At 41.0% G+C, this 21,934-nt stretch overlaps 1 protein-coding gene across 3 annotated transcripts; it reads left to right on the top strand.

Annotated features, from left to right (window-relative positions):
• Positions 1-185: 185 nt before the first annotated feature.
• RB195_001635 (uncharacterized protein) lies at positions 186-21,905 on the top strand (the record flags this gene model as incomplete). Of its 3 annotated transcripts, XM_064198523.1 has the most annotated exons (31): positions 186-214; positions 325-394; positions 670-792; positions 1,214-1,274; positions 1,560-1,606; positions 1,738-1,843; positions 2,913-3,001; positions 3,059-3,119; positions 3,173-3,312; positions 3,375-3,539; positions 3,606-3,722; positions 4,547-4,692; positions 4,754-4,931; positions 5,003-5,122; positions 5,244-5,327; positions 5,443-5,537; positions 5,742-5,855; positions 5,931-6,067; positions 6,161-6,246; positions 8,257-8,344; positions 8,397-8,423; positions 8,476-8,567; positions 9,486-9,601; positions 10,113-10,205; positions 10,577-10,678; positions 16,075-16,177; positions 16,243-16,325; positions 16,396-16,492; positions 16,782-16,916; positions 16,973-17,113; positions 17,177-17,227. In XM_064198523.1, 31 exons carry the CDS (start codon positions 186-188, stop codon positions 17,225-17,227), a joined length of 3,096 nt encoding a protein of 1,031 aa, XP_064054403.1. The 3 variants fall into 3 exon arrangements, with proteins under 3 accessions (XP_064054403.1, XP_064054404.1, XP_064054402.1); XM_064198522.1 differs by lacking the exons at positions 8,257-8,344; positions 8,397-8,423; positions 8,476-8,567; ... (7 more) ...; positions 16,973-17,113; positions 17,177-17,227 and having other exon boundaries at positions 6,161-6,270; XM_064198521.1 differs by lacking the exons at positions 186-214; positions 325-394; positions 670-792; ... (19 more) ...; positions 10,577-10,678; positions 17,177-17,227 and adding exons at positions 11,217-11,433; positions 21,792-21,905 and having other exon boundaries at positions 9,465-9,601; positions 10,113-10,189.
• Between the last annotated feature and the right edge of the window lie 29 nt (positions 21,906-21,934).

The following is a 21,934-nucleotide window of genomic DNA, read 5'->3' as shown; positions in this document are numbered from 1 at the left end:
ATCGAGCGCATCATGCGATCGTGGTAGTAATGCTTGTCTCGTCCCTCCGACGTGTACGTCTCTCACGTCTATCCTTTGTTGCTTTCTTGTTGTTATGTTTATGCCTTCCTCATTGTCACATCTATACTACTCCTACTGGAGAAATCAGGAGTGTTATGGAATAACGACGACATTCTCTCATCATTATGTGTGAGCTCTGTCGATATTCCAAAAGGTATTTGTTCGTATTTTAGTCAGGATTATCCCCAGATACTTTCAACTTCTGGACGTTCTTTCGTTCGACGAACTCGAACTGTTGTTATCTTACTATATTTTCTATTTCAGCATGAATGGCTTCGAATTCCGCGCGGTAGTTTTCAATGCCGCCAGCGCGGGAAATCTTCGAAGGCTCAAGGTTAGTTGTAGTATTAGCGGTATAGTAATTGCATTGTATTACAGGAGTTCGTTCGTTTTGTTTGTGTAAGTTTAATAAACTGTCAACAACTGAACTGAAACTAACCACATAAAGCTGAGCAGGATTACTCTCGAAATCCAATTACAGCCGTTCTTCTTGTTGTGCCTCAAATCTACCATAAAGGAACACTGAACTTTAACCTCTTATTCAGTCCACTTTTTTTTAGTTTTTTATTCGTACTGCATTTGTGGATTTTAGACGTAAGGACGATTTAGGTGTTTCTTGATGGACGTACATCGAAACCATGGTTAGACAGTTGCTTGAATAGCACCGAAAGCGACAAAATCCCATTGGTCATTGCATCAAGAAATGGTCACGTCGATGTTGTCAGGTATTTGGTGAGTTTTTCTAAAAATGATTTTACTAGAATTATTTGTATTTTTAATTTCTCATGCCGGAATACAGTTATTCATGAAATTGTTCTGGCTTTTGTTTATGTTAATAGATAGGTAATTAGTTCTTTTCTCCTGTAGTGGAATGAGCGGGGTCACATCATCCTTTCCTGCCTAACGCAGTTTTAATGCTTTCTTGGAAAGAGAGAAGAGAAAATGAGCTTCCCTTTTCACTTTCACATTCAGTAATACAACGAAGCTCACGAAATTTTTCGAGAGGAGCATTTTTCTTTCCATCCGTTTGGGTTGACGTTTTTTACACTCTCCTCAGATTCAGCCTCCAAATCTGTGACTCATCTCAATTTTTTTTTCGCCGCATCAGTGCTGTGTTTAATTCAGGCCTCATTAAATTCCATAATTTTTACAGCTTGCTAAAGGTGCAGATCCAAATGTGGTCGGAACCGTTTCATTCGACGGTGAAACGATTTGTGGGTTTCCACTACTTTTGTTTAGTTTTTGCTGCTCCTTTCCCCTACATTCCGTCTTTATCGAGAGTTTTTTTTTTAAACTATCAGTTTCAGTTTGATCGTTCCATGTTCTCTGTCACATGTAGAGAAACTAGAAAGAAGCACCTCTTCATTTTTATTATATGTTCCTTTTTATTGAAATGTTACTGCTCACCGGGCACTGATTAGATTTGATCCGTTTGTTATCATACGTTATGTTAGAGAGAAGATTTCAGTTCGAAAATCAATTGAAATTGTAATTTTTAGTGGGTGCTCCAGCGCTTTGGGCAGCCTCTGCTGCAGGGAAGTTTGAGGCAGGTGTTTCTAATCTAATTTCTAATTCTAAAATTTCACTTTTTTCCGGAACCACTAGTTCAATGTTCAAGCTCACTATGAGCGAAAATGAAAGGAAAATTTTGAGCTCAGGTGTTTCTGGCCTTTTTAGGTGGTGCGTCTTCTTGTTGAAGAAGCGGGAGCAAATATCAATCAAACAACAAACACAAGCAGTACACCGCTTCGGGGCGCATGCTATGATGGCCACTTGGAGATAGGTGTCTATTCCTTATTTCTTTTTTTCTGTACTCTTGCTTTCATCTCAAGATTGCTGTTTTTCCCTTTGGAGTGGAGTTTTTCCTATTTGTGTCCAACTTAATCATAAGTGAAAATTATCACAACTACTCAATTGCAAAAATCAGTGTAAGCTGGCCCATTTTTAGGGCCCATATAGGTTTTCGTTAACAGTATTTGGGAAAGAATGGAGCGCTACTCCTCCTTTTGAAAGCATTTGGTTTCTGTATTGATTTGGTTTGGATTCTATAATAACGAATAATAATTTTTCGAGTCGGGTCTCGACACTTCAAAGACGACTGGCATTCTCCATGCCGTTGTTTACTCGGGTCTATGAGCTCTCTCGTCAGCCCAAGTATTACAACGCATGGTTATACGGCAAGAAAAAATGGCATACGCAACCAGACATTTGGATTTCCGTTTCAAATAGTCGCTTGCGAGACAGTTTTTCGTCAACAATATCCATATCAGATGTTATCGTCGAAGATTAGCCAGATTGACACTTCAGTGAGCTCTTTTTAGCGTTTTTTTGCAGATGAGCTTCAGGGGACGTTGCTTAGAACTCCAAAGTGGAAGGTTAGCTTTGTTTATGGTAGTAGTTTTGCTAGTAGCTTCATAGATAGACTAGGGGGAATCGCTCACGAAATACTTCGTCTCTTGTCACTTTTCTAATGTTAAAAATAATATAAAAGAAGAATGATAATATGAAGAAATACTTAGAAAAAGAACGAGAAAGAAACAAAACCTGCTGCTGTTCTGTGATAAGAACAGCGTGGCTCACAGAAGCATTTTAAACATATTTTACTGGTTGTCAGTTCTGCTTCTAATTTGAAATAAACAAGGGACTGTAGGAGGAATCCACATCACAAGTTAAATGTCATAAAGAAATGAAGCTGCTTAAATGAATTAAAGAAGCTGCTTTGGTCTGGCAGGTTGGCTAGCTAGAGACAGTGCCTTTCCATATATGCATATGCGTTTAAAACGAACGTATTCGTTGTTTCACGAATGAATTCTTGTGAATTTTCGAATCTTGATCTGCATATTTTTTTTCAGTTAAATACCTCGTCGAGCACGGTGCAGATATTGAAGTAGCAAATCAACATGGTCATACTTCTTTAATGATAGCTGCTTATCGGCAAAAAGTGAATATTTTAACTATTTTGTAAATAAATCTTCACAAACATATCTAAGCTGTTCAGGTGGATGTAGTCAAATACCTGATCAGTTGTGGAGCGGATGTTAACAGAAGCAGCAAAAAGGGTATACCGTTGGTTCAAATACCTTACCTAAGTAACAACGCGGCAGTTTTTAAGGGAACACAGCCATGCATGACGCCGTTGAAGGTGAAAATCTTGAGGTGTGCGCTCTTCTCTTGAATGCTGGAGCTCGCTTGGTTCCCGATGAGTTTGGAGTTTGCCCGCTAATGTGTGCTGTAATGATTGGAGCTGATTGGGTGAGTGATTCTCAGATTTCTGTTCTGAGATGTGAAAACACGTTGAATGGTGTCACCGTTAGATCTTACCGATGTTGCTGGAATACTGTGAGTCTGGTGAGAAACGACGTGATGCACTCAAACTGTTAGGATGCACGAGAGTCGATAAAAAGATGGATATGGTAGGAGCGATTGAGGCATGGAATGATGCATTACAAGTGCCACTCACGGATGAGGAACGAAAACATGTACATAATTTTTTCAAACTGGAGTACACATTTTCTGATAAACGCATTAATCAAAATGTTGGCTAGGTAGAGGAAAAGGTCGAGCGGTTCGAGGTTGCTCAGGTGTATGAAGGACACAAAGAAATACAAACGCTAGAGGACATCGCGGCAATTGAAGATAGTCCCGATGCCATTCGTTTACAGGTGAGAAATTCCGTGCTTGTTCCTTGTGCTCGGCTTTTGTTTCTTTGTGAATAAAAGAGAAAAAAAGTTCTTCCTCTGTTGCGTCTAAACTCCACAGCTTTGTTCTGTTCTTTGCTTGCTCACTAGTCATTCGTCGTATTGGAAATGTTTTCTTCAATATTACAGGAATTGTTTTTTTTTTAATGTTTTGCTTTATAGCATCACAAACTAACTGATAGTATTCTTTTCGAGCTGGACCTCTTTGGTTCCAGCCAACGATCTTCCCCTCACTAGTTAATCCGTTCGTGTTCAATTTTTGAACATTAACTAGTTGTATAAACTCACATAGAAACACTTTCAACATTTTGCCTATGCTCGAAATAATTGCTGGATGATACTCGAAATACATGTTTGATGAGGCACCATGGTGTATTACTCACTTTTATATATAATAATTCTGGATGGTTAATTATTCTGGATTTCGCAGTGAACTGTCGTGTGTTTTCAGAAATTAGCCTAGGCTTTCAAGTGTTGTTGCATCTGTTACTGACAAAAAAAAGCGAATCCAAAACATGTGTTCTTCAACAAACTGTCGCCAAGTTTTTGACGAGCTTGAATATTAGGTGTTTTGTGATGTTCTGTTTTGGAATACCATTTTTGTTAAAATTTGCAAGCAGCTCGTCGAATTACGTCGAATTATTCAGTTAGTGATTGAGAGGACTGAGTGATTGAATGGACAAGAAGTGAAAGAAGTGTGTCCTGGGTTGCTTAATGTCACATTATTTATTTGTTTTTAAATATATCTTTATTTCCAGGATGGAACAATTCACCTCACTACTTTTCAGTCCTTGCTGATTCGTGAACGCATTCTTGGAGGAGCTCATGCAGATGTTCATTATTACCTGCGCTTCCGAGGAGCTGTCTACAGTGACTTGGGACATGTGGATAAATGCTACGAACTGTGGAGCCATGCGTTGATTTTGCAACAAACGTCAGCGTGGCTTTTTTCTTCTTTTTAGTATCACGCTAATGCTCTGATCGTTCTATTTCAGACATTTAACTCCGCTCCACATGTCTACACAAACAATGTTCCAAGCGTTTCTAGAGACCTTCTTACATACTCTCAATGACCGAGCTATTCATATGGAACTAGCTGGGAGAAGAAATGCTCCTCCGAAACAAGACATTGTGAAATTTGTGTTTGAACGAGTGTGCCTCGAGTTAGAAAGGGTGGGCGTGTGTTCTCTACTAGAAACAAGATGTTTCCTCGCTTGCGTTTGATCGATTTATTTGTTTTTTAGTTAGCTGAGTGGGGCGAGCGTCCTCTTTCGGATTTATGCAATTGTGGTGAAGATCATGTTCACAGTTGTGATGATGAGAAGAAGCGAGTTGTACTATTAGGGTTGCAGTTGTTAGCATTGGTGGGTAATCTGGACAAACACAAAGCTTTGAAACTTTTCGAATTTAAAGGTGTTTGTTCTAGATAGTTTCTGATACGATTTATGTGCATTCAATTTGTAAGCTTTTATTGTCACATTTAAGATGAATCGGTTATCGTTACCCATGCACGAGGAAGAAGAGGAGGATGACGTGGTTTATTTTTGTCGAGCGTCTGAAACAGTTAAGGTGATTAATGAAGCCACATGTTCTGAATCTGTTTAATTCGCTTTTCGTTTAGTTCCTTGTTGAAAAGGAACTGTTTTCTGTAGTTATTTTTACTTTTTACTTTGTCTTGCTTCAGATTGATGTTCGACGTTTTGCGGAAGCATGTCGACAGCTGAAGATACCATTACTTCATTATGCTGTGAAAGAAATCGATACTGTTGAGTTTGATGGGTATGTGATCAAAATCTCATTTTTTCCTTAATTCTTCTTACATTACATAAAATGTCTTACATAAATGCGTCTGCAAAAATATGCGCATATAGCGCTAAACTTGCTTGATTGCTAAGTATGAAGAAACTTTAGTCTCGAGTTGTTGAGTATTCTTTCAAATCATTTGCATTAGTTTGTTCAAAAGCGCTAATTGGTATGATCTAGAATGCCATCATACTTCGTAGTGGAGCGTTTACTTGCGGCCGGTGTCTGCGTTAACTCGAAGGATGCCGATGGTGACACAGCACTACATGTAATGTTAAAGAATTCGCATCCAAGGTACTCGAGTTCTGCCTTAGTTTTTGGTTTGTACAGTTGCATGCTAAATGGTCATGTTTATGCTGTTCTTTTAAGGATGAGCGTGGTTCGACTTCTTCTAGAATACGGCGCCTATGTTCTTGCTCGTGACGCTGAGGGAAAAACTTGTTTTGATATTATTACTAATCGTAATGAACATCTGCTACAGCCATTTTCGTTTCCCATGCGACTGGGTAGGGTTTTCAATCTATAAACATCTTAGATGATCCACTTTTTAAAATATTTTTGCACTTTTCTTTGCTTATATGTGCTATGGTATATTTCAGGCAAGTACATCACCCTCAAAGGTTTGGCGGCAAACTCAGTGCGAAGAAATAACCTCGCACATGAGCAAGTGATCCCACAAGATCTGGTATATTACACCCAGTTGCACTAAGGGTTTCCCTAACTATCTTTCGGAAGAACTGCTAGTTAGCGAAATCTCGACAATTATTCCCTTTCATTCGTTTTGTTGCGTGCATCATTGCACTTATAGTAGTAAGCAACTATCAATACGGGTTCCTCGATTGCGTTCATGTCATTTTGAGATGAACTGGTGTGCGGGGCATTGATGTAATTTTTGGATTATATGCTGTCCTCTGAATCTGCAATACTGACTGTTGCGTTCAGTAGCACTTGAACAGGGATGAGCAGGACTACTTCTTTTTGTACTTCTTCGATTTTTTGAGTAGTTCACCATTTTGAGGTTTTCTCAGTTCTGCATATCCTCTCTCTGGAACCTGTGGGAATTAAAAGCGAGTCTTTTGGCAAAATGTCTTTTGTGACCTTATGAGCTTAAAGAGTTTTACAGACGAAGAACATTTGCCAGAGGAACCGCAAAAACTTTTGACAATGGCCATGCTTAGTACACTTCTTTAGTTTCTATTAAATTGTTTCTACTTTACTCTCTAACTGCACACTTTTTGTGCACCATTTTTCTCAGCATTCGTTCTTGACTTGCCATATTCATTAATTTTGTATCGAAATGATATCCGTGAAGAAAATGCCTTTACGAGGTTCTTGGAAGATCCAGCGTTTCGGTTGTCTGCATTGTCTTATTGTCTTCGAACAAGTCGATACGTATGTGTGCGATAGCATTGATGTATTATTTAGTAGTACATGTGAAACATTGTAAATAGGAGATTTAATAAAGAGTTTTAATAATAGTAGTTTTAATAAACAGTCTGCAACATGTTGATGGCGGATGAGAACATGACATGTGCAGAATATTCTTTCTATTTGCGGTGTTGTTTGGAATTTTTCGCATTTGTTCATAAGGTCTCAGCTTCGAAAAAGATGATTGGTTCTGCTTGATTAAGAATATATTTCATCGTTTTGTGTATCAGCGGTAGGATTAAAGGCATCACTCCACGAATCTGAGGTGGTACGGATTTCAGGTGGAGTATTCTTATAAGAGATAGTAGATTATGGAGAGGATGGTGATTTCGTCCACTTCTTCCTAATTGCCGTAAAAAACGGCCCGGAAGATATGGCTTCAGGCGTTTTGGCGCACTATTTTCTACAGGGGGTTCGACTGGAGCGCGCCAGCCTTGTGCGGCGCCGCATCTTCCGGGCCGTTTTTTACGGCAATTAGGAAGAAATGGACGGAATCACCCTTCTCTCCATAATCTTTTATCTCTTATAAGAATACTCTACCTGAAATCTGCACCACCTCAGATTCGTGGGGTGATGCCTTTAAAGGCAACATATCACTAAATTGATGTGTGGAAAACATGGTGTTCGTGGTATAGATTACGAATGTGACCATCTCCCACTCACTTTTCATTAATCTTCTTGAAAAACGGAGTTCATGCCTACGGAATATGTGAAAATGCGCTACCTTTTTGGACGCGCCTCTTCCACGAGCGAGCGGTGGAGAATCAATGAGGTCTTCTTAGCAGTTTGTTCAAGTTAAATCAATGAATAAGCAGCAGTTGAAGGTGGAGCACAAAGATGGCGCGTTTTAACGCACCTCGTAGGAGCTAAGACAATTCCCCACTTTTTAAGGTCCATTAGATGAAATTAAGAGAGACCAGACTTATATTCGTAATCCAGATCCTCTGCACTCCGAACTCTATGTTCTCCATCAGGTTTCCACACTACGTAAACTTCGTGATGCGCTGTGGCAAATTGTGCCTGTCGCTCGTAAGGTCTGCGTCCAGGAAGCAAATCACGCGATCTTTACTTTTCAAAGCATGCGGTTTGTTTAAATCCTAAAGTGTTCATACAAGCTTGATTCACAACATCATCTTGACTGACGAGTGTGATAAAAATGTTTACTATCGTTGCGGAGTCGAGGAATGGCAGTTTAGTAGATTTGTTTTGTGTGATTTGTGTACAAAAGTTGTTTTGATAATCATCGTAATTATCAATTGAGTTGAAGCGGTCGGTCAGAACCATTCAAAGCACGGTTGGTGGAATGGGTGGCTCACATTATTCTGATGAATCTCAATCAGAGAGAACTACTGGAGGTGTCAGTTTACATTATTTCCACCGTAAAGTTATTATTCTTTTGCATTTCAGGTCGCTCCCCACCATCATTTGGCTCTTGTACGTCTAGGATTACTTTAAGCTCTAACCCTTCGCAAAATTTCTATTTCAGATCGTTCCATGAGGATCAGGTCGCCAACTGAAGATTCTTCTAGCGATATACTGGAAATAACCGTGAACAGTGTCATGGAAGGAGTATCTGGGGCAAGTTGTGTTTGCTTGCGTTACCTATACTTTATTTATTTCGAACTATTTTTACGAAAATTTATTGATTAGTGGTTCAAGTCTATGAATCTGCTCGTGGGGTCTTGTGTTCATGTAAGACTAGTGAAAGCCTTTTTCCACCAGCTTTTTTTGGAAAGTATCGTGGCAGTCAAAAGTCAGCAATGCGATATCGACTGCACCGGTTAAAGCTTAATGGACAGTTTTTTTTTAGTGGGCAGGGATAGTTTTTCCACTGCAGCTTGGTTTTCTACCTTCTTAGGATAAGCAGTGATCAGACAGCACTTCCATAATAGAGAACTTGGTTGAAGCAGAATTCATAATGTCGTAGAGTACTATTGCTGTCGTTCCCGTAGATTACTGTGGCTGCCATGTAACTTATAACAATCTCAAATGACTCCTGTCCATTAAAATGTGTTATTAAATTATTTAAAACGCACAACTGTGTTGATAATGGTGACTGGTTCCATGATATGATATGATTGATATATTTACGTTATGGTCGATATGCTCAAATTCATGGCTACCGTTTCCGTAATCTCTAGGACAACTCATTTGTAGCTATCGAATTGATAGCTACAAATGCACTGTCCTAGAGATCACGGAAACGTCAGCGATTGCACGAGTGATCCGATTGCGCGCAACCGAATGTTAGAAATTTAATATCCTTTACAGTCGATACATCTAATAAAATTAGAGATGTACCAGTGAAGAAAAGCACAGAGGAAAAGCGAAATAAAAGTTCGAAAAATCTTTTCTTCATATTTCATCGACACCATGAATTTTTTCCTGGATTATTTTTCTTGTTGGGGTCTGGTATTATGAAAATATTTAGATTGTTTCTAAAATGAAGAACGATATGCTAAAGATCTGTTTCCAATGTTATTGTGGTCGTTTCAGGCAAAAGTACTTGTTCCCGCTCTATGTCGGGTGTCCGAGTTAAAGAGTATTATTTCCGACGCAACAGACGTACCTCCTGATAAACAACTTTTACTTTACAAAGATACTGAATTGAAGTGAGCTTCTTTTGCTTTTGTCGACGCTTACATTTATTCAACCACTACTATAACGAGTGCTTTCAACTTCTTTTTTCAATCACTGAACTAACGTACACATGAGATAACCATCGGTAGCCGTTTCCCAGTTTTTCTGCAGTTTGTTGCCCTTTTTGAAAGAGAACTTTATTCATCTGTAAATGTAATAAAAAAATCTTTGCCAGCTTCCGAAAATAAAATATATAACGAAAAAACATTGGAATAGAAGTGTTTGGTTAGGCAGAAATAGACGGTTCTAGGAAAATATTTGTTCTTCTTTCTAGTCCGAACTTTCCTCTGGGTTTAGGAAGATGAATTAGGTTTTACTTTCTGTGAGTTATCCTATTTCGCAGTTTAGAGTTACTTCCCATCAAATAGTCGCATTCCTTTAAAATTAGAATTACTGGGAAGTGGAAATTGGCTTGGGGACCAGTTCTCGAAGGGATCTCTGAGTGATTATATTAAAACTCCAATTTTTTTTGGCATTTTTCAGAAACGACAATGCCGGCATTCGTAACTATGGAATTGTCAAAGATTGTAGTATCACGATGAATATCAAAATGAGCACAGGTTCTAAGGTAGCAAGGTATATGTTCAAATCATTAAAAGTGTGTGTTTGTGTGGCGTTAGTCATTTCGCTTGGGATGTTCCACCACGTTCACTTCAATTCAGAATTCTTTGCGGTTTACGAACGTGCAACTGACCTACATAGTGACCTGTAGGGGCTAATCAATGCATCAAGTCAGGGTTTTTATCCTCCCAGTTAAGTTTGGTGCCTATTTATCAACCCCAGAGGGATGAAGGGCCTAGTTAGCACTAAGGCGGATTCGATCCTCCGATCGGTCGTGCAGGAAGCGGAACCTCTAACCGCTACACTACACCCGACCTATCCTAAAATTGTTATTACACCATCATTGTTAGAGGAAATTGCAAGATTTTTTTTTGTACTGGTTCCAGATCTCACACCAACATGAACATGCTTTTCCTACCGATGGTCATGCAACAGGGTAGTATTTCGAGTTTACGCAACACTATCAAGACCATGACGACAGTTCGCGGGTGACTTTTTTAAACTCTAACTTATTCTCTACATACTCCAAGTATGTATTTAGTAATATTCACGTATAAGCTTTATTAAATTAGAAAGGATCAAAGCATTTGTTGGTAGAACTAATTCAAATAGATTCCCCTCTGCTACAAACACGTTGAGGGTAATAAAAAATCACTTGAAAGTTTTTCTTAAGAAAATAAGGCTAAACGGATAATGAACCAATGAAAAAATCTACAGCTTTAAAAACGGGGGATTGCTAAAAAAAAAGAAATCACCACAAAGATATAAGTCAAGATTAAATAACAGATATAACGTTCTTTATGATCATACAGCTATAAGACCACTGATCCAAGCTATGAAGCAATCGTCAAACATTGAAAAGATCGAGTTCCCCCAAGATTTAGTGGACGAGTCGCGAGTCATCAGTCAGAGAAACATTGAAGAGGATCGGATATCTGTTTTTGCTATTTCATTGGGGTGTTCGGAAAGTGTCTGCCGAAATACGGCAAAATTTCAAAACAACACAACTTTTTAACAACATTTTAGTATTCGACGAAATAATCCCCATCAACATCGACAACCTTCTGCCAACATCTCACAAGATCACGGATTCCTTTGGCGAAGAACCCCGGCGACTTGGAGGCGAAGAAAGCAGGAAGGTCATTTTCGAGGTGGTCACGATCATCGTAGCGCTTCTCTTCCAGGTGATGCTGAAGCGATCGGAAGATGTGGTAGTCGCTCGGGGCCAGGTCTGGGCTCTTCGGTGAGTGCGGTAGAACTTCCCATCCGAGCTCCTGAATTTTCTGGGAAGTTTTCTGCGCGATGTGAGGACGCGCGTTATCGTGCAGCAAGCGAACGTCGTCGAGCTTCGGTGCTCCTTGCGGATCTTGTCGGCCAGTCTTTGAGCGCAGTAGACCTCGGCAGTAACTGTCGTGTTGTCCGGCAGCAATTCGAAACGGTAACGTATGCCATGAACTCCCCAACAGACGCTCAGCATGACCTTCTTCTCATCGATTTCATTTTTCACATAAGGATCCGCCATTTTATCGCCAGCGCACCACGCACGTTTGTGGGTGTGGTTGACGTAGAGGACCCATTTTTCATCTCCAGTGACAATGGTGTCCAGCAGGTCGAATCTGCGGCTTCTGGAGAGCAGCTGAGTGAAGATGTCCAGGCGTCTGGCGGTAGTCGTCGCTCAATGCATGTGGGAGCCTCTGACCAAGCTTTATCACCATTCCGAGAGATCACAGTCCACGGTGGACAGCGAACAGCCAAGACTGGCAGCAAAGTACCGCACATCTTCATATGGATGCAGCTGCGCCAGATTCGTCAGTTCGTCGAACGATATTGCAGTCGGTCGACCAGAGCGAGGCTCATTTTCGACTTTCTTGTTTCCAGTTTTGAAGCGCTGGAACCAGGCGCGCACAGACTGCTCAGAAGGGACTTCAGTGCTGAATACTTCAATTAAGTTTCGATGGGCTTCAGCAGCAGGTTGGCCAGATTCGAACTCGTAAAGGAGTACGTGTCGAATATGGGTGGAATGTTCTGCCATTATAGAATGAAATAGGCAAGGAAGAGGGAGCCAGATATGTTATGTGTATACAAGCAGTAATGTCCTTATATAATCTCCAAGTCCTCTCTTCTTGAAAGCTCCGCATTTGATAGTGTATTTATGTTTTCTTGTTATGCCAACGAGGTTTAGGTGAAACTTTTTTATTGGCCTGACGTTTCGACAAACTCGTCTTTTTCAAAGGCCTGTTCTCTTCTCGTGCGCTAATATTGTACATTTTATTTCAAACTCATTTCCATCATGCTTATCATTTTTGTAGCTCCCTAACGGTGTCATCGAACTCCCTCGCCTTTTACCAGCCAAATGTTCCTTGATACGCACGCTCAGCATTATTCCAGTTTACTCCAATATAAATTGCGTTGCACGTTAGGCATTCTGTTTGGTAAATAACTCCGATGTTCGCGCAATCACCGGCCTTACCGAATGGACAAACCACGCAACATTCTGACACGCATTGCCTATCGTAGAATCTATTGCGAACTAACTGTCGCTTGATGCTGTCGTTTGGGATGTTCATCTTGCAGTTGTGCTCGCAAAAGAGTCCGGTTTATAGCAGCAGTTAAGGAGTCAGAGACAAAGGGGATGCACAAAGGAATTCTACCTTCACTTGGGATCCTCACTGTGTTGTTCGTAGTTCGAGATTGGGTGTTAGATTTCAATCTCGAGTAACCGTTTGAACTAGCTATGCTTGTGGCTAGGTTTAGTGATTCCTCCCGTTCTCTATCCCCTGTGCACATTGCTGTTGCTGTTTTGACCATATTTCCGATAATTACCTTTTTCATGCCATTAGGATGGGCTGACTTTGCGTTTATCAGTATGTTTTTCGAGCTTTGCCATTGTGTAGTTTTATTTGAGCATTCAAATAAGGCAGCCAACCATCTTTTGGTTGTTCTCAAGTGAGTTTTATGTACTGTGATCGTTCATTCAGAATTCTAAAGCATTCGTCCATTTCGGATTGCGTTGATGTTATAATGAAGCAATCATCGATATAACGGCAGTACATCTGTGGAAGACGTTCTATCACTGGTTGTTCTATTCTGCTCATAAAGCAAACGGCAAGAACTGGAGCAAGCCTTTGGCCCATAGCAAGTCCTCTTATTTGAGAGAAATATTTTCCTGACCATTTAAAAATATTGCACTGGAGGCATTCGTTGATCAGGATCATTATGCGTTGCTTGCTTAGACCAAAAGTTTCTATACTACGGCGTGTCTATCTAGCATTTCAGATAACGCTTGTAACGTGTGTGAAGGTAAAATTCCTTTGTGCATCCCCTTCGTCTCTGACTCCTTAACTGCTGCTATACACCGGACTCTTTTACGAGCACAACTGCAAGATGATGTTGTGTTGGTGAACATCCCAAACGAAAGCATCAAGCGACAGTTAGTTCGCAATAGATTCTACGATAGGCAATGCGTGTCAGAATGTTGCGTGGTTTGTCCATTCGGTAAGGCCGGTGATTGCGCGAACATCGGAGTTATTTACCAAATAGAATGCCTAACGTGCAACGCCATTTATATTGGAGAAACTGGAATAATGCTGAGCGTGCGTATCAAGGAACATTTGGCTGGTAAAAGGCGAGGGAGTTCGATGACACCGTTAGGGCGCCACAAAAATGATAAGCATGATGGAAATGTGTTTGAAATAAAATGTACAATATTAGCGTACGAGAAAGAAATATCTGCTATTAAGACATCGAAAGCATTCTGGATTTCCGTCAGGAACCCGTCCATGAATAACAAAAATGAATGCTTATCAATTACCAGTGACTTCCTGCCGTTCGTAACATTCTGTGAGTTATAAGATTGTCCCACATGCAGTTCCTTAACGTTATCCACACACCAGTACTTAAGGATACTGCATAGCGCGTAGATCTCATTCACCTTGGTGACAGTCCTTAAGAACGCGGTGGTTTACCAACCCCGCTAGTCGGTGAAACTGGTTGGAACAATATCGGAGGTTGGCGAGGAGAGAGGAGTTTGATGGAATATGCATGGTATCAAAGACCTCGAACCATTTTCAGACCTTTGAAAAAGACGAGTTTGTCGAAACGTCAGGCCAATAAAAAAGTTTCACCTAAACCTCGTTGGCATAACAAGAAAACATAAATGCCCTTATATAATACCAGTCTGAATGTCCGGCTAAAGCCGGACTTCAGACTTTCGGTGGTTTTAGCTTCGCTCCCCTTCACTGATCAATGAAAGTTAATAGTGGTGTTTTCTATAAAATTAGAATTGTGTTTTTTTAAACAACGCTTTCCTTCTCTTCTTTATATTGTAAATTAAGGCAAAAGATTACGGAGCTTTCCTTCTAAGCGCGTCAATTCTACATTTGGAGAATATTCAACCATCAGCGACAAACACTCCTTCGATGTCAGATTAATGTAGATACTATTTGAAAGCATTACTCGAAGTATGGGTATTCCTCCTGATTTCCCCCAATAGTTATCATAGAATGATGTTTTAACATAAAATGACGTGAAAGACATCTTCCTACTGATAAAGATAACGTTCCACGTCAGATCACGTAAACATCTTGCTACTATTTAAGCAGCTGTTTGCATGCGTGTTCCCACTTTCTGAGGACGGCATGCTACAAATTGGAGGCCAACAAAGAAAGAAATATGCACACGGAGCAGTCATGATGGTGATGAACAAAGCGCTCAATGGTCACGGCTTTGAAACGGCTGCAACCATTTATCTTTTACATCATGCACCCTGAGTTATTGCGCACCAATGACCGGGTCCACCGATGCCGGTGGATCCGTCGCACCCCATATTATGGATATCTGGCGCCGGCGCACCAATCTGACGCCGTAGTAGTAGCCGTCGCACCCCCTTTTTTCGAATTTCGTGCCACACACACACACATACACACACACACACACACACACACACACACACACACACACACACACACACACACACACACACACACACACACACACACACACACACACACACACACACACACACACACACACACACACGGACTAAGCACGTTATTGTATATCATGATATTTAAACTTTTAACGGAACTTCCAAAACATCTCAAAAAATCTGCGCTACTGCGAAATCTTCGGCAGATACTTTCCGAACACCTTAATACCTGCAAATACGAGAATGTCAGATTGTTTCTACTTCGACTTTTGTTTGACTGTTGTTTGAGTTTGACTTTTGTTCTTCTGTTTTTTCCTTTGACCTCGATGTTTCCTCTACTGGTGGCCTAACATGTATGGTATCTGTGCTCAACTGACCACGTTCTACATGGATACACATCCGCCACAGTGATCACTGATAATTAGTTCCCACGCCGACTCATTGACTAACGTGCGGATTTACTTCCGAAATTCCTCTGTTTGGCAGTGGCTACTTGTAGTTAAACAATTAAAGGCATCACTCCACGAAACTGAGGTGGTACGGATTTCAGGTGGAGTATTCTTATAAGGGATAACAGATTATGGAGAGGAGGGTGATTCCGTCCATTTCTTCCTGATTGACCGTAAGAAACGGCCCGGAAGATGCAGGTTCAGGCGTTCTGGTGCACTATTTTCTACAGGGAGTTCGACTGAAGCGCGCCAGTCTTGTGCGGCGCCGCATCTTCCGGGCCGTTTTTTTCGGCAATTAGGAAGAAATGGACGGAATCACCCTTCTCTCCATAATCTTTTATCTCTTATAAGAATACTCTACCTGAAATCTGCACCACCCCAGGTTCGTGGGATGATGCCTTTAAGTCGGCTGTCTAACAGTCATTCTACCATATTATTTTCAAAGTGCAGATTCAACCGAATGTTTTTCTTTTGTAAATACAGAATCCGGTAAGAACCGAATATTTAGTCGTCCAGCATTTCGTGGACGAGTCGAAAAGCCGATGGAATACACTACAACATGGTCTCCCTCAAAACAAATGGAACACGAACTCACCAGAAATAAGATGAAGGTACTAGGTTCTATGGCGTCTAATTTGCTGAAGAAACTATATTTAAATGCAGTTAAATATTCTAGCGTCTGCTTCGAAATCGAAAAAAGAAACATAGGACAATTTTGTCCGATTCAAATCACATTTCGTCACCCGATTCAGCTTCCGAGTATGTTCGGTTCTCAATTCAGGGATGAGCGGAAAGATGCATGTATTAATTTCATCAACATTTGCTTCAGTTCGCCATCAGCTAATTCACCTAGCACTTCTGTGGGCAGCCCTGTGGCATCAGCTGTTTATGAGCAGGACCCAACGATTACGGATAAACACCTTAAAGTACGTCTAAATGTTATTGTCCTAGGCGGAGCCTGCTGGCCACCGCCTTTCTGGCCAATAAAGTAGCGCATCTGGATTGGTAGGAACAATAAGGGCAAAAACACCAGCGACGACTACTAGAAAGAAGAGTTGAGCAGGGTCCCATCGCGTTCGTTAAAAGCTCCGTCCATAGTCGGGTTGTTCAAGAAGTCTACTCTGCATGGATATTTGCATGTTCGACGAATATTGCTGCAGACCCTCTCTGTATTTAACTAGTTTTGTTCTTTGAAGTGTTTCCCCATTCTTCTAGCTCTTTTTCGATCCTCCTGAATCATTAGAAGAGCTGGAGTTGGCGCAAGGACAAATGACACTGCCTCCCTCGAATATGGAAGAGTTACTAAGGCTGAAACAAGAGCGGATCAAATCGGCAAGAACCACATGCTATGTAAAATCTCTTCATTTTTTTGCAGTTGCTTCTCCACGATTCCTTGTAATTTGCAGTTTTGCCATCGAAGGCTACAACTGACAGAACAACAGATCCAATGTCTATGCCAGGAGATTTTCTGTAAAAAACATCGCCCACCAGTAGCTCACAACTGTAGCATTGATTACAAACAAACCGGAAGGAGTAAGATAAACAAGGTAATGGACAAAAATGCAATAATTCAAGCAAATTTCAATTCAGATTCGTGTGTTTTCTTGCAGGAAAATCCTAGAATTTTGGAAGGTGGCTATCATAAAGCAAGAGAAGAATGAAACAAAAAAAAAGAAAAATTCCAAAACAAACTTGCTCTCATGACAAACTGATAAAAAATTGACTCTAAGTTTTGATGCGTAATTTCTCATCATCTTCTGGATTTCTCATTCTTAGAAATAAGTTACTATTTTTACTGCTTCCTTCAAATTTCAGGAAGAGTCCGGAGTTGCCTATTTTACATTTTGTTTCGTTTTAAAGGCATCACCCCTCGAATCTGGGGTGGTGCGAGTTTCAGGTGGGTTATGCCTATACTTTGTCGTAGATTATGGAGCGATTCCGTCCATTTCTTCCTAATTGCCGTAAAAAAAAACGGCCCGTAAGATGCTTCGCGTGCAAAGGCTGGCGCGCTCTGATCGAACTCGTTGTAGAAAATAGCGCGGGAACGATAGAAGCCGTATCCTCCGAGCCTTTTTTTACGGCAACTAGGAAGGAATGGACGGAATCACCCTTTTCTCCACAATCTACGACTCCGTATAGGCATAACCCACACCCGAAAACTAAAACCCGCGCCACCCCAGATTTGTGGGGTGATGTCTTTAAACTAGTATATGTAATCAAAAGTGATGCAAGAAACATACTCCTTAAAAAAGAAGAAAATTGCAGTAACAAAAAAATGCTATTCCAAATTTACTGAAAACAGTCCGGATAAAAGTTTAGCAACTTCTCCCTCCTTGTATTTTGCGTTATCTTCTCATGTTGTTTTTCTTGTTCTACACATTTGTGACAAATTTCTCTTGTTTTACATCTAGACGAGAAGGAAGTAGTTGCTCTAAATGTTCAAGGGCTAATTATCAATCCTTTTTAACGGATGTAGTGAAGGAAAGAGTTGTTGTCATTATAATCATCCAAGTACTGTTAGTGGAACTTGTCAACGTTTCCAAGAGCAAGAAGTAATCTTAAAGGTTTTTAGATGTTGCCGACCAAAGAAAACTACTGAAAGAATTGATATCAATATTCTCAGAGAGGTTTACAGCAATACACATTCAACCAATTGATATTCAGAAAGATCTGGCTGGTTTTCCAAAGATTTCAGTCTCTCTCTCAGGGCAATCCAAAATTGTTTCTGTACTGTTGGACTGATTGCTGGAAGACCCTGTAAGAAATTGTTGACTTATCTGCGATGACCAGTCAACCATCAAATTGAACTCATTCCTTTATACCGGATACTTGTTGTGAATAAACGAATCTTTTTGCGTTTGATGCAAGTGCGGCCTTTGCAAATGCTACTCATGTTTTTTGGAACCAACGGTTTTTTTAACAAAATCTTCAACTAAACAGCCCGCGTAATAAACTTTGGACGTTTGATGATTCTGAGAGACGCATGGAAATCTAGAATTTGCCAGATCTTTTTCAACATCGACTGATTAGACATGAGTTGCTACTAATTTCTTTAGGACTCTTGATAACAATTCTTCCCGTAGTTTTCTTTGCTTCGCCTATGTATCTTTATTTAACGACATCTAAAACAAGGAAATATGTTACGAGAGTGTGGAACTTGACAAAATAGCAATAAGAAAAGGCAAAAGTAGCGCAAACAATACAAGTACTAAAAAGTTGCCAGACTTTTGTCCGCACTGTTTTCAGTGAGTCTGAAATTGCATATTTTCATCCTGCACTTCTTTCAAACGAAGTTGCATTTCTTACCTCATTCTTCGATTCTGTGTGCTAGATTTGACCACAAGGAAATGAAAAGTCGTAGTTAAGAGCTTGAAAAGAAAACACTGTTAAACTTTTATTCTCCTCCGTATATCATGATCATGATGATCACCAGCGCCAGATACCTATAGAAGGGGGTGCGACGGGTCCAGCGGCGTCGGATTGGTGCGCCGGCGCCAGATACCTAAATAAAGGGGTGCGACGGGTCCACCGGCGTCGGATTGGTGCGCCGGCACCAGATACCTAAATAAAGGGGTGCGACGGGTCCACCGGCGTCGGGTTGGCGCGCTGGCGCCAGATCGCTATAACGTGGGGTGAGACGGGTCCCGCGGTATCAAAATGGTGCGCAATAACTTCGCCTACATGTCGCAAAAGGTAAATGGGATGCTTCTTAGCTGTGGCCACAGCGCGCGTTGCTTTTCACCTCTATGTCCCATCTGGGCGTCTTTTTCTTTCCACATTTGCCTCTGGTTGGTATAATGCCTTCCTCAGAAAGTGGAAACACAAATGAAACCGGCTGCTTAAATAGTAGAGAACAGTTTACATGATTTGACCAGGAACATTATCAGTACAATGACGTTTTTCCCGTCATTTTATGTTAAAACTTCATTCTTTTATAACTGTTGCAGGGAAGCAGGAGGAAAGCCCAAATTTCGAGTAATGCTTTCAAATTGTGTCAACATTATATTGGCATCGACGGCATCAAACTATTGCAGTATCTTACAAGGATTTAATAGTCTGTATAAATACAAATCTAAATCCATATCTTCTATACAGTTTTTTCAACCACACATCTACATCTTTCAAAAACCAAGTTCTCTCAAAAACTTTTTTTTTGGAACGTTTTGAATTTTCAGCCAGCTATGTTCTCATTCGCTTTACAAATACAAATTTAAAAAAAAGTACAACTTTACAAATTTTCTACGTTATTGCCTTTTTGTTCTTTGAACCTTCGTAGAAGGCAACTCTATCACGTAATTGCAGTACAAACATTGCTCATGACCTCATTGATGTGATGATGGATGGGCGTGGCTTAGTGATCACAGGTAGTCCAAGATGGCCTCTGGCCTACCGACAGCCTCTCTGCAGGCACTTATCCGGCTGCAGATAATCGGCTGCGGGTACCTAACGATACGCACTCCTGACGCCGTGGGACCCGTTACACCCCATTTCGTAGTTATCTGGCACCGTTGCAGCAATCTGACGCCGTACGACCCGTCACACCCCATTTCGTAGCTATCTAGCGCCGGCGCACCAATCCGACGCCGTGGGACCCGCCGCATCCCCTTTTTCGAATTTCATGGCACACACACGAATATCACGAACACGCGTGACAGAATAAGCTCGTTATTATATAGCAGGATAAGTGCAAAAAAATTACATGGCGTATTATATATGGGCCTTCACCAAAGAAAGCATCACTGTAGAACGTAGCAACGCTGTAGAACAAATATTTTCATAAGAAAAATGAGCAGAATGAAGAGGGGCTGTGACCGCAAGACACATTGTTTGCAGCATTAAGTAGCTTCCCTGATCATTTTTTTTTTGGATTTTTTTTTAAGTAACTGTGTACTCTCGGAAAGCCATAGTTTATCCTGAGGAAGATGAGTTGGTTGATCAGATGCCGAAGCGCGACCGCATTATATTATCAACTCTACAGCATTAAGTATGTTCTCTCTTTTTCTACTGCAATTCTCACAAGAAGAAAGCGTACTACTCTTACATACCCCAGGACATATTATTAAGCAGAGGAAGAGTGAGTGAGATGAAATCGGTGATCTTTGCTTCTTTCTAAACATGGTCGATAAGCTCGGTTTTTGCTGCTTATTAGTGGGCGTTTCCACAGCTTAGTAAATTCGTGGAGATTTGTTTTCAGTGTCAGGTTATTGTTTCAGGTAGAATCGTCGGCATTGTTTTGAATGAATAAAGATGTGAATGTATTACTTTGGCGTCTTTCTGCTTTTTTTGTAACCTTTGCAGGTTACGGGGCGGGTGTGGCGCAGTCGGTTAGAGGTCCGTTGTAGCCACACGGTCGAGGGTTCGAATCCGCCCCAGTGCCTTTCATCCCTGCGGGGTCGATAAATTGGTCCCAGACTTGTCTGGGGGGATAAAAACACTGACTTGATCATCGGCTGGCCCCCGCAAGTCATTGTATAGGCTAACACACGTTCCAAAACCTCAACGATTACGAATTCCAGTAAAACGCGTTGGCGCATCCCAAGTGGATTGATACGCCAGTGGCTTTATCCTTTTTATCCTTTGGCTTTTTTGCAGGTTACTGATGCTCTGCTATATACGTAATGTTTTGGGACCGTTACCAAAAATTCTGAAAGAAAATCTATTCTTTTGAAGTTTTGCGAATAGAAGTGTTTTGAATAAATGAGAAGAGTTGTGAAAGCACATTGGAAAGTCTGAGAGTTCGGCGTCAGCCGGACGACCAGTCTGGTATAGCAGGATAAGTGCAAAAACTTGCATGGCGTATTGTGTTTGGGTCTTCACCAAAGAAAGCACCACTGTAATACATCACTTCCTACTCCTACAGAAAGCATGCAGGAACAGCTAGTTAGGGTCATCGCATCAGAAAATAGGTGGTATTGGGGTCCTTCCAGGAGTAGATAGAGGTGGAACTAGGTACTTCATGAGTATGGGCATGATCACGCTGAGTTCTCTCTAGTAATCCAGAACAAGCCGTGCGAAATAGCTCTGTGTGATCTTGTCTTCCCAACGATGCAACTTATTGCGTGATAGAACGCGGGACGTCCCTCGTCATCCGGTATCAACGATCCACCTAATACAGCTCGAATGCACACCAGGAGCTGCCACATCTGCCCAATCGTCGACGCATCGTTGCATCTGCATCGTTGGGGTGACGATGTCACCTAAGACTGTTTCACACACAATTTTCAGGATTTCGAAAGGCGAACTGACCACGATAACCCTCGAACTACACCCCGATCCCTATGTAGTTGCGGAGAGATCGTGATGCGCTGCTTCAATGAGAAGACGATTGAATCCCAATAATTATTATCATGCAGATAAGTCCTCGTTTT

This window comes from Necator americanus, chromosome IV, assembly GCF_031761385.1.
Source record: "Necator americanus strain Aroian chromosome IV, whole genome shotgun sequence".
NCBI lineage: Eukaryota > Metazoa > Nematoda > Chromadorea > Rhabditida > Ancylostomatidae > Necator > Necator americanus.
The sequence above is the reverse complement of the archived record's forward strand: the minus strand, read 5'-3'. Positions and strand labels throughout refer to the sequence as shown.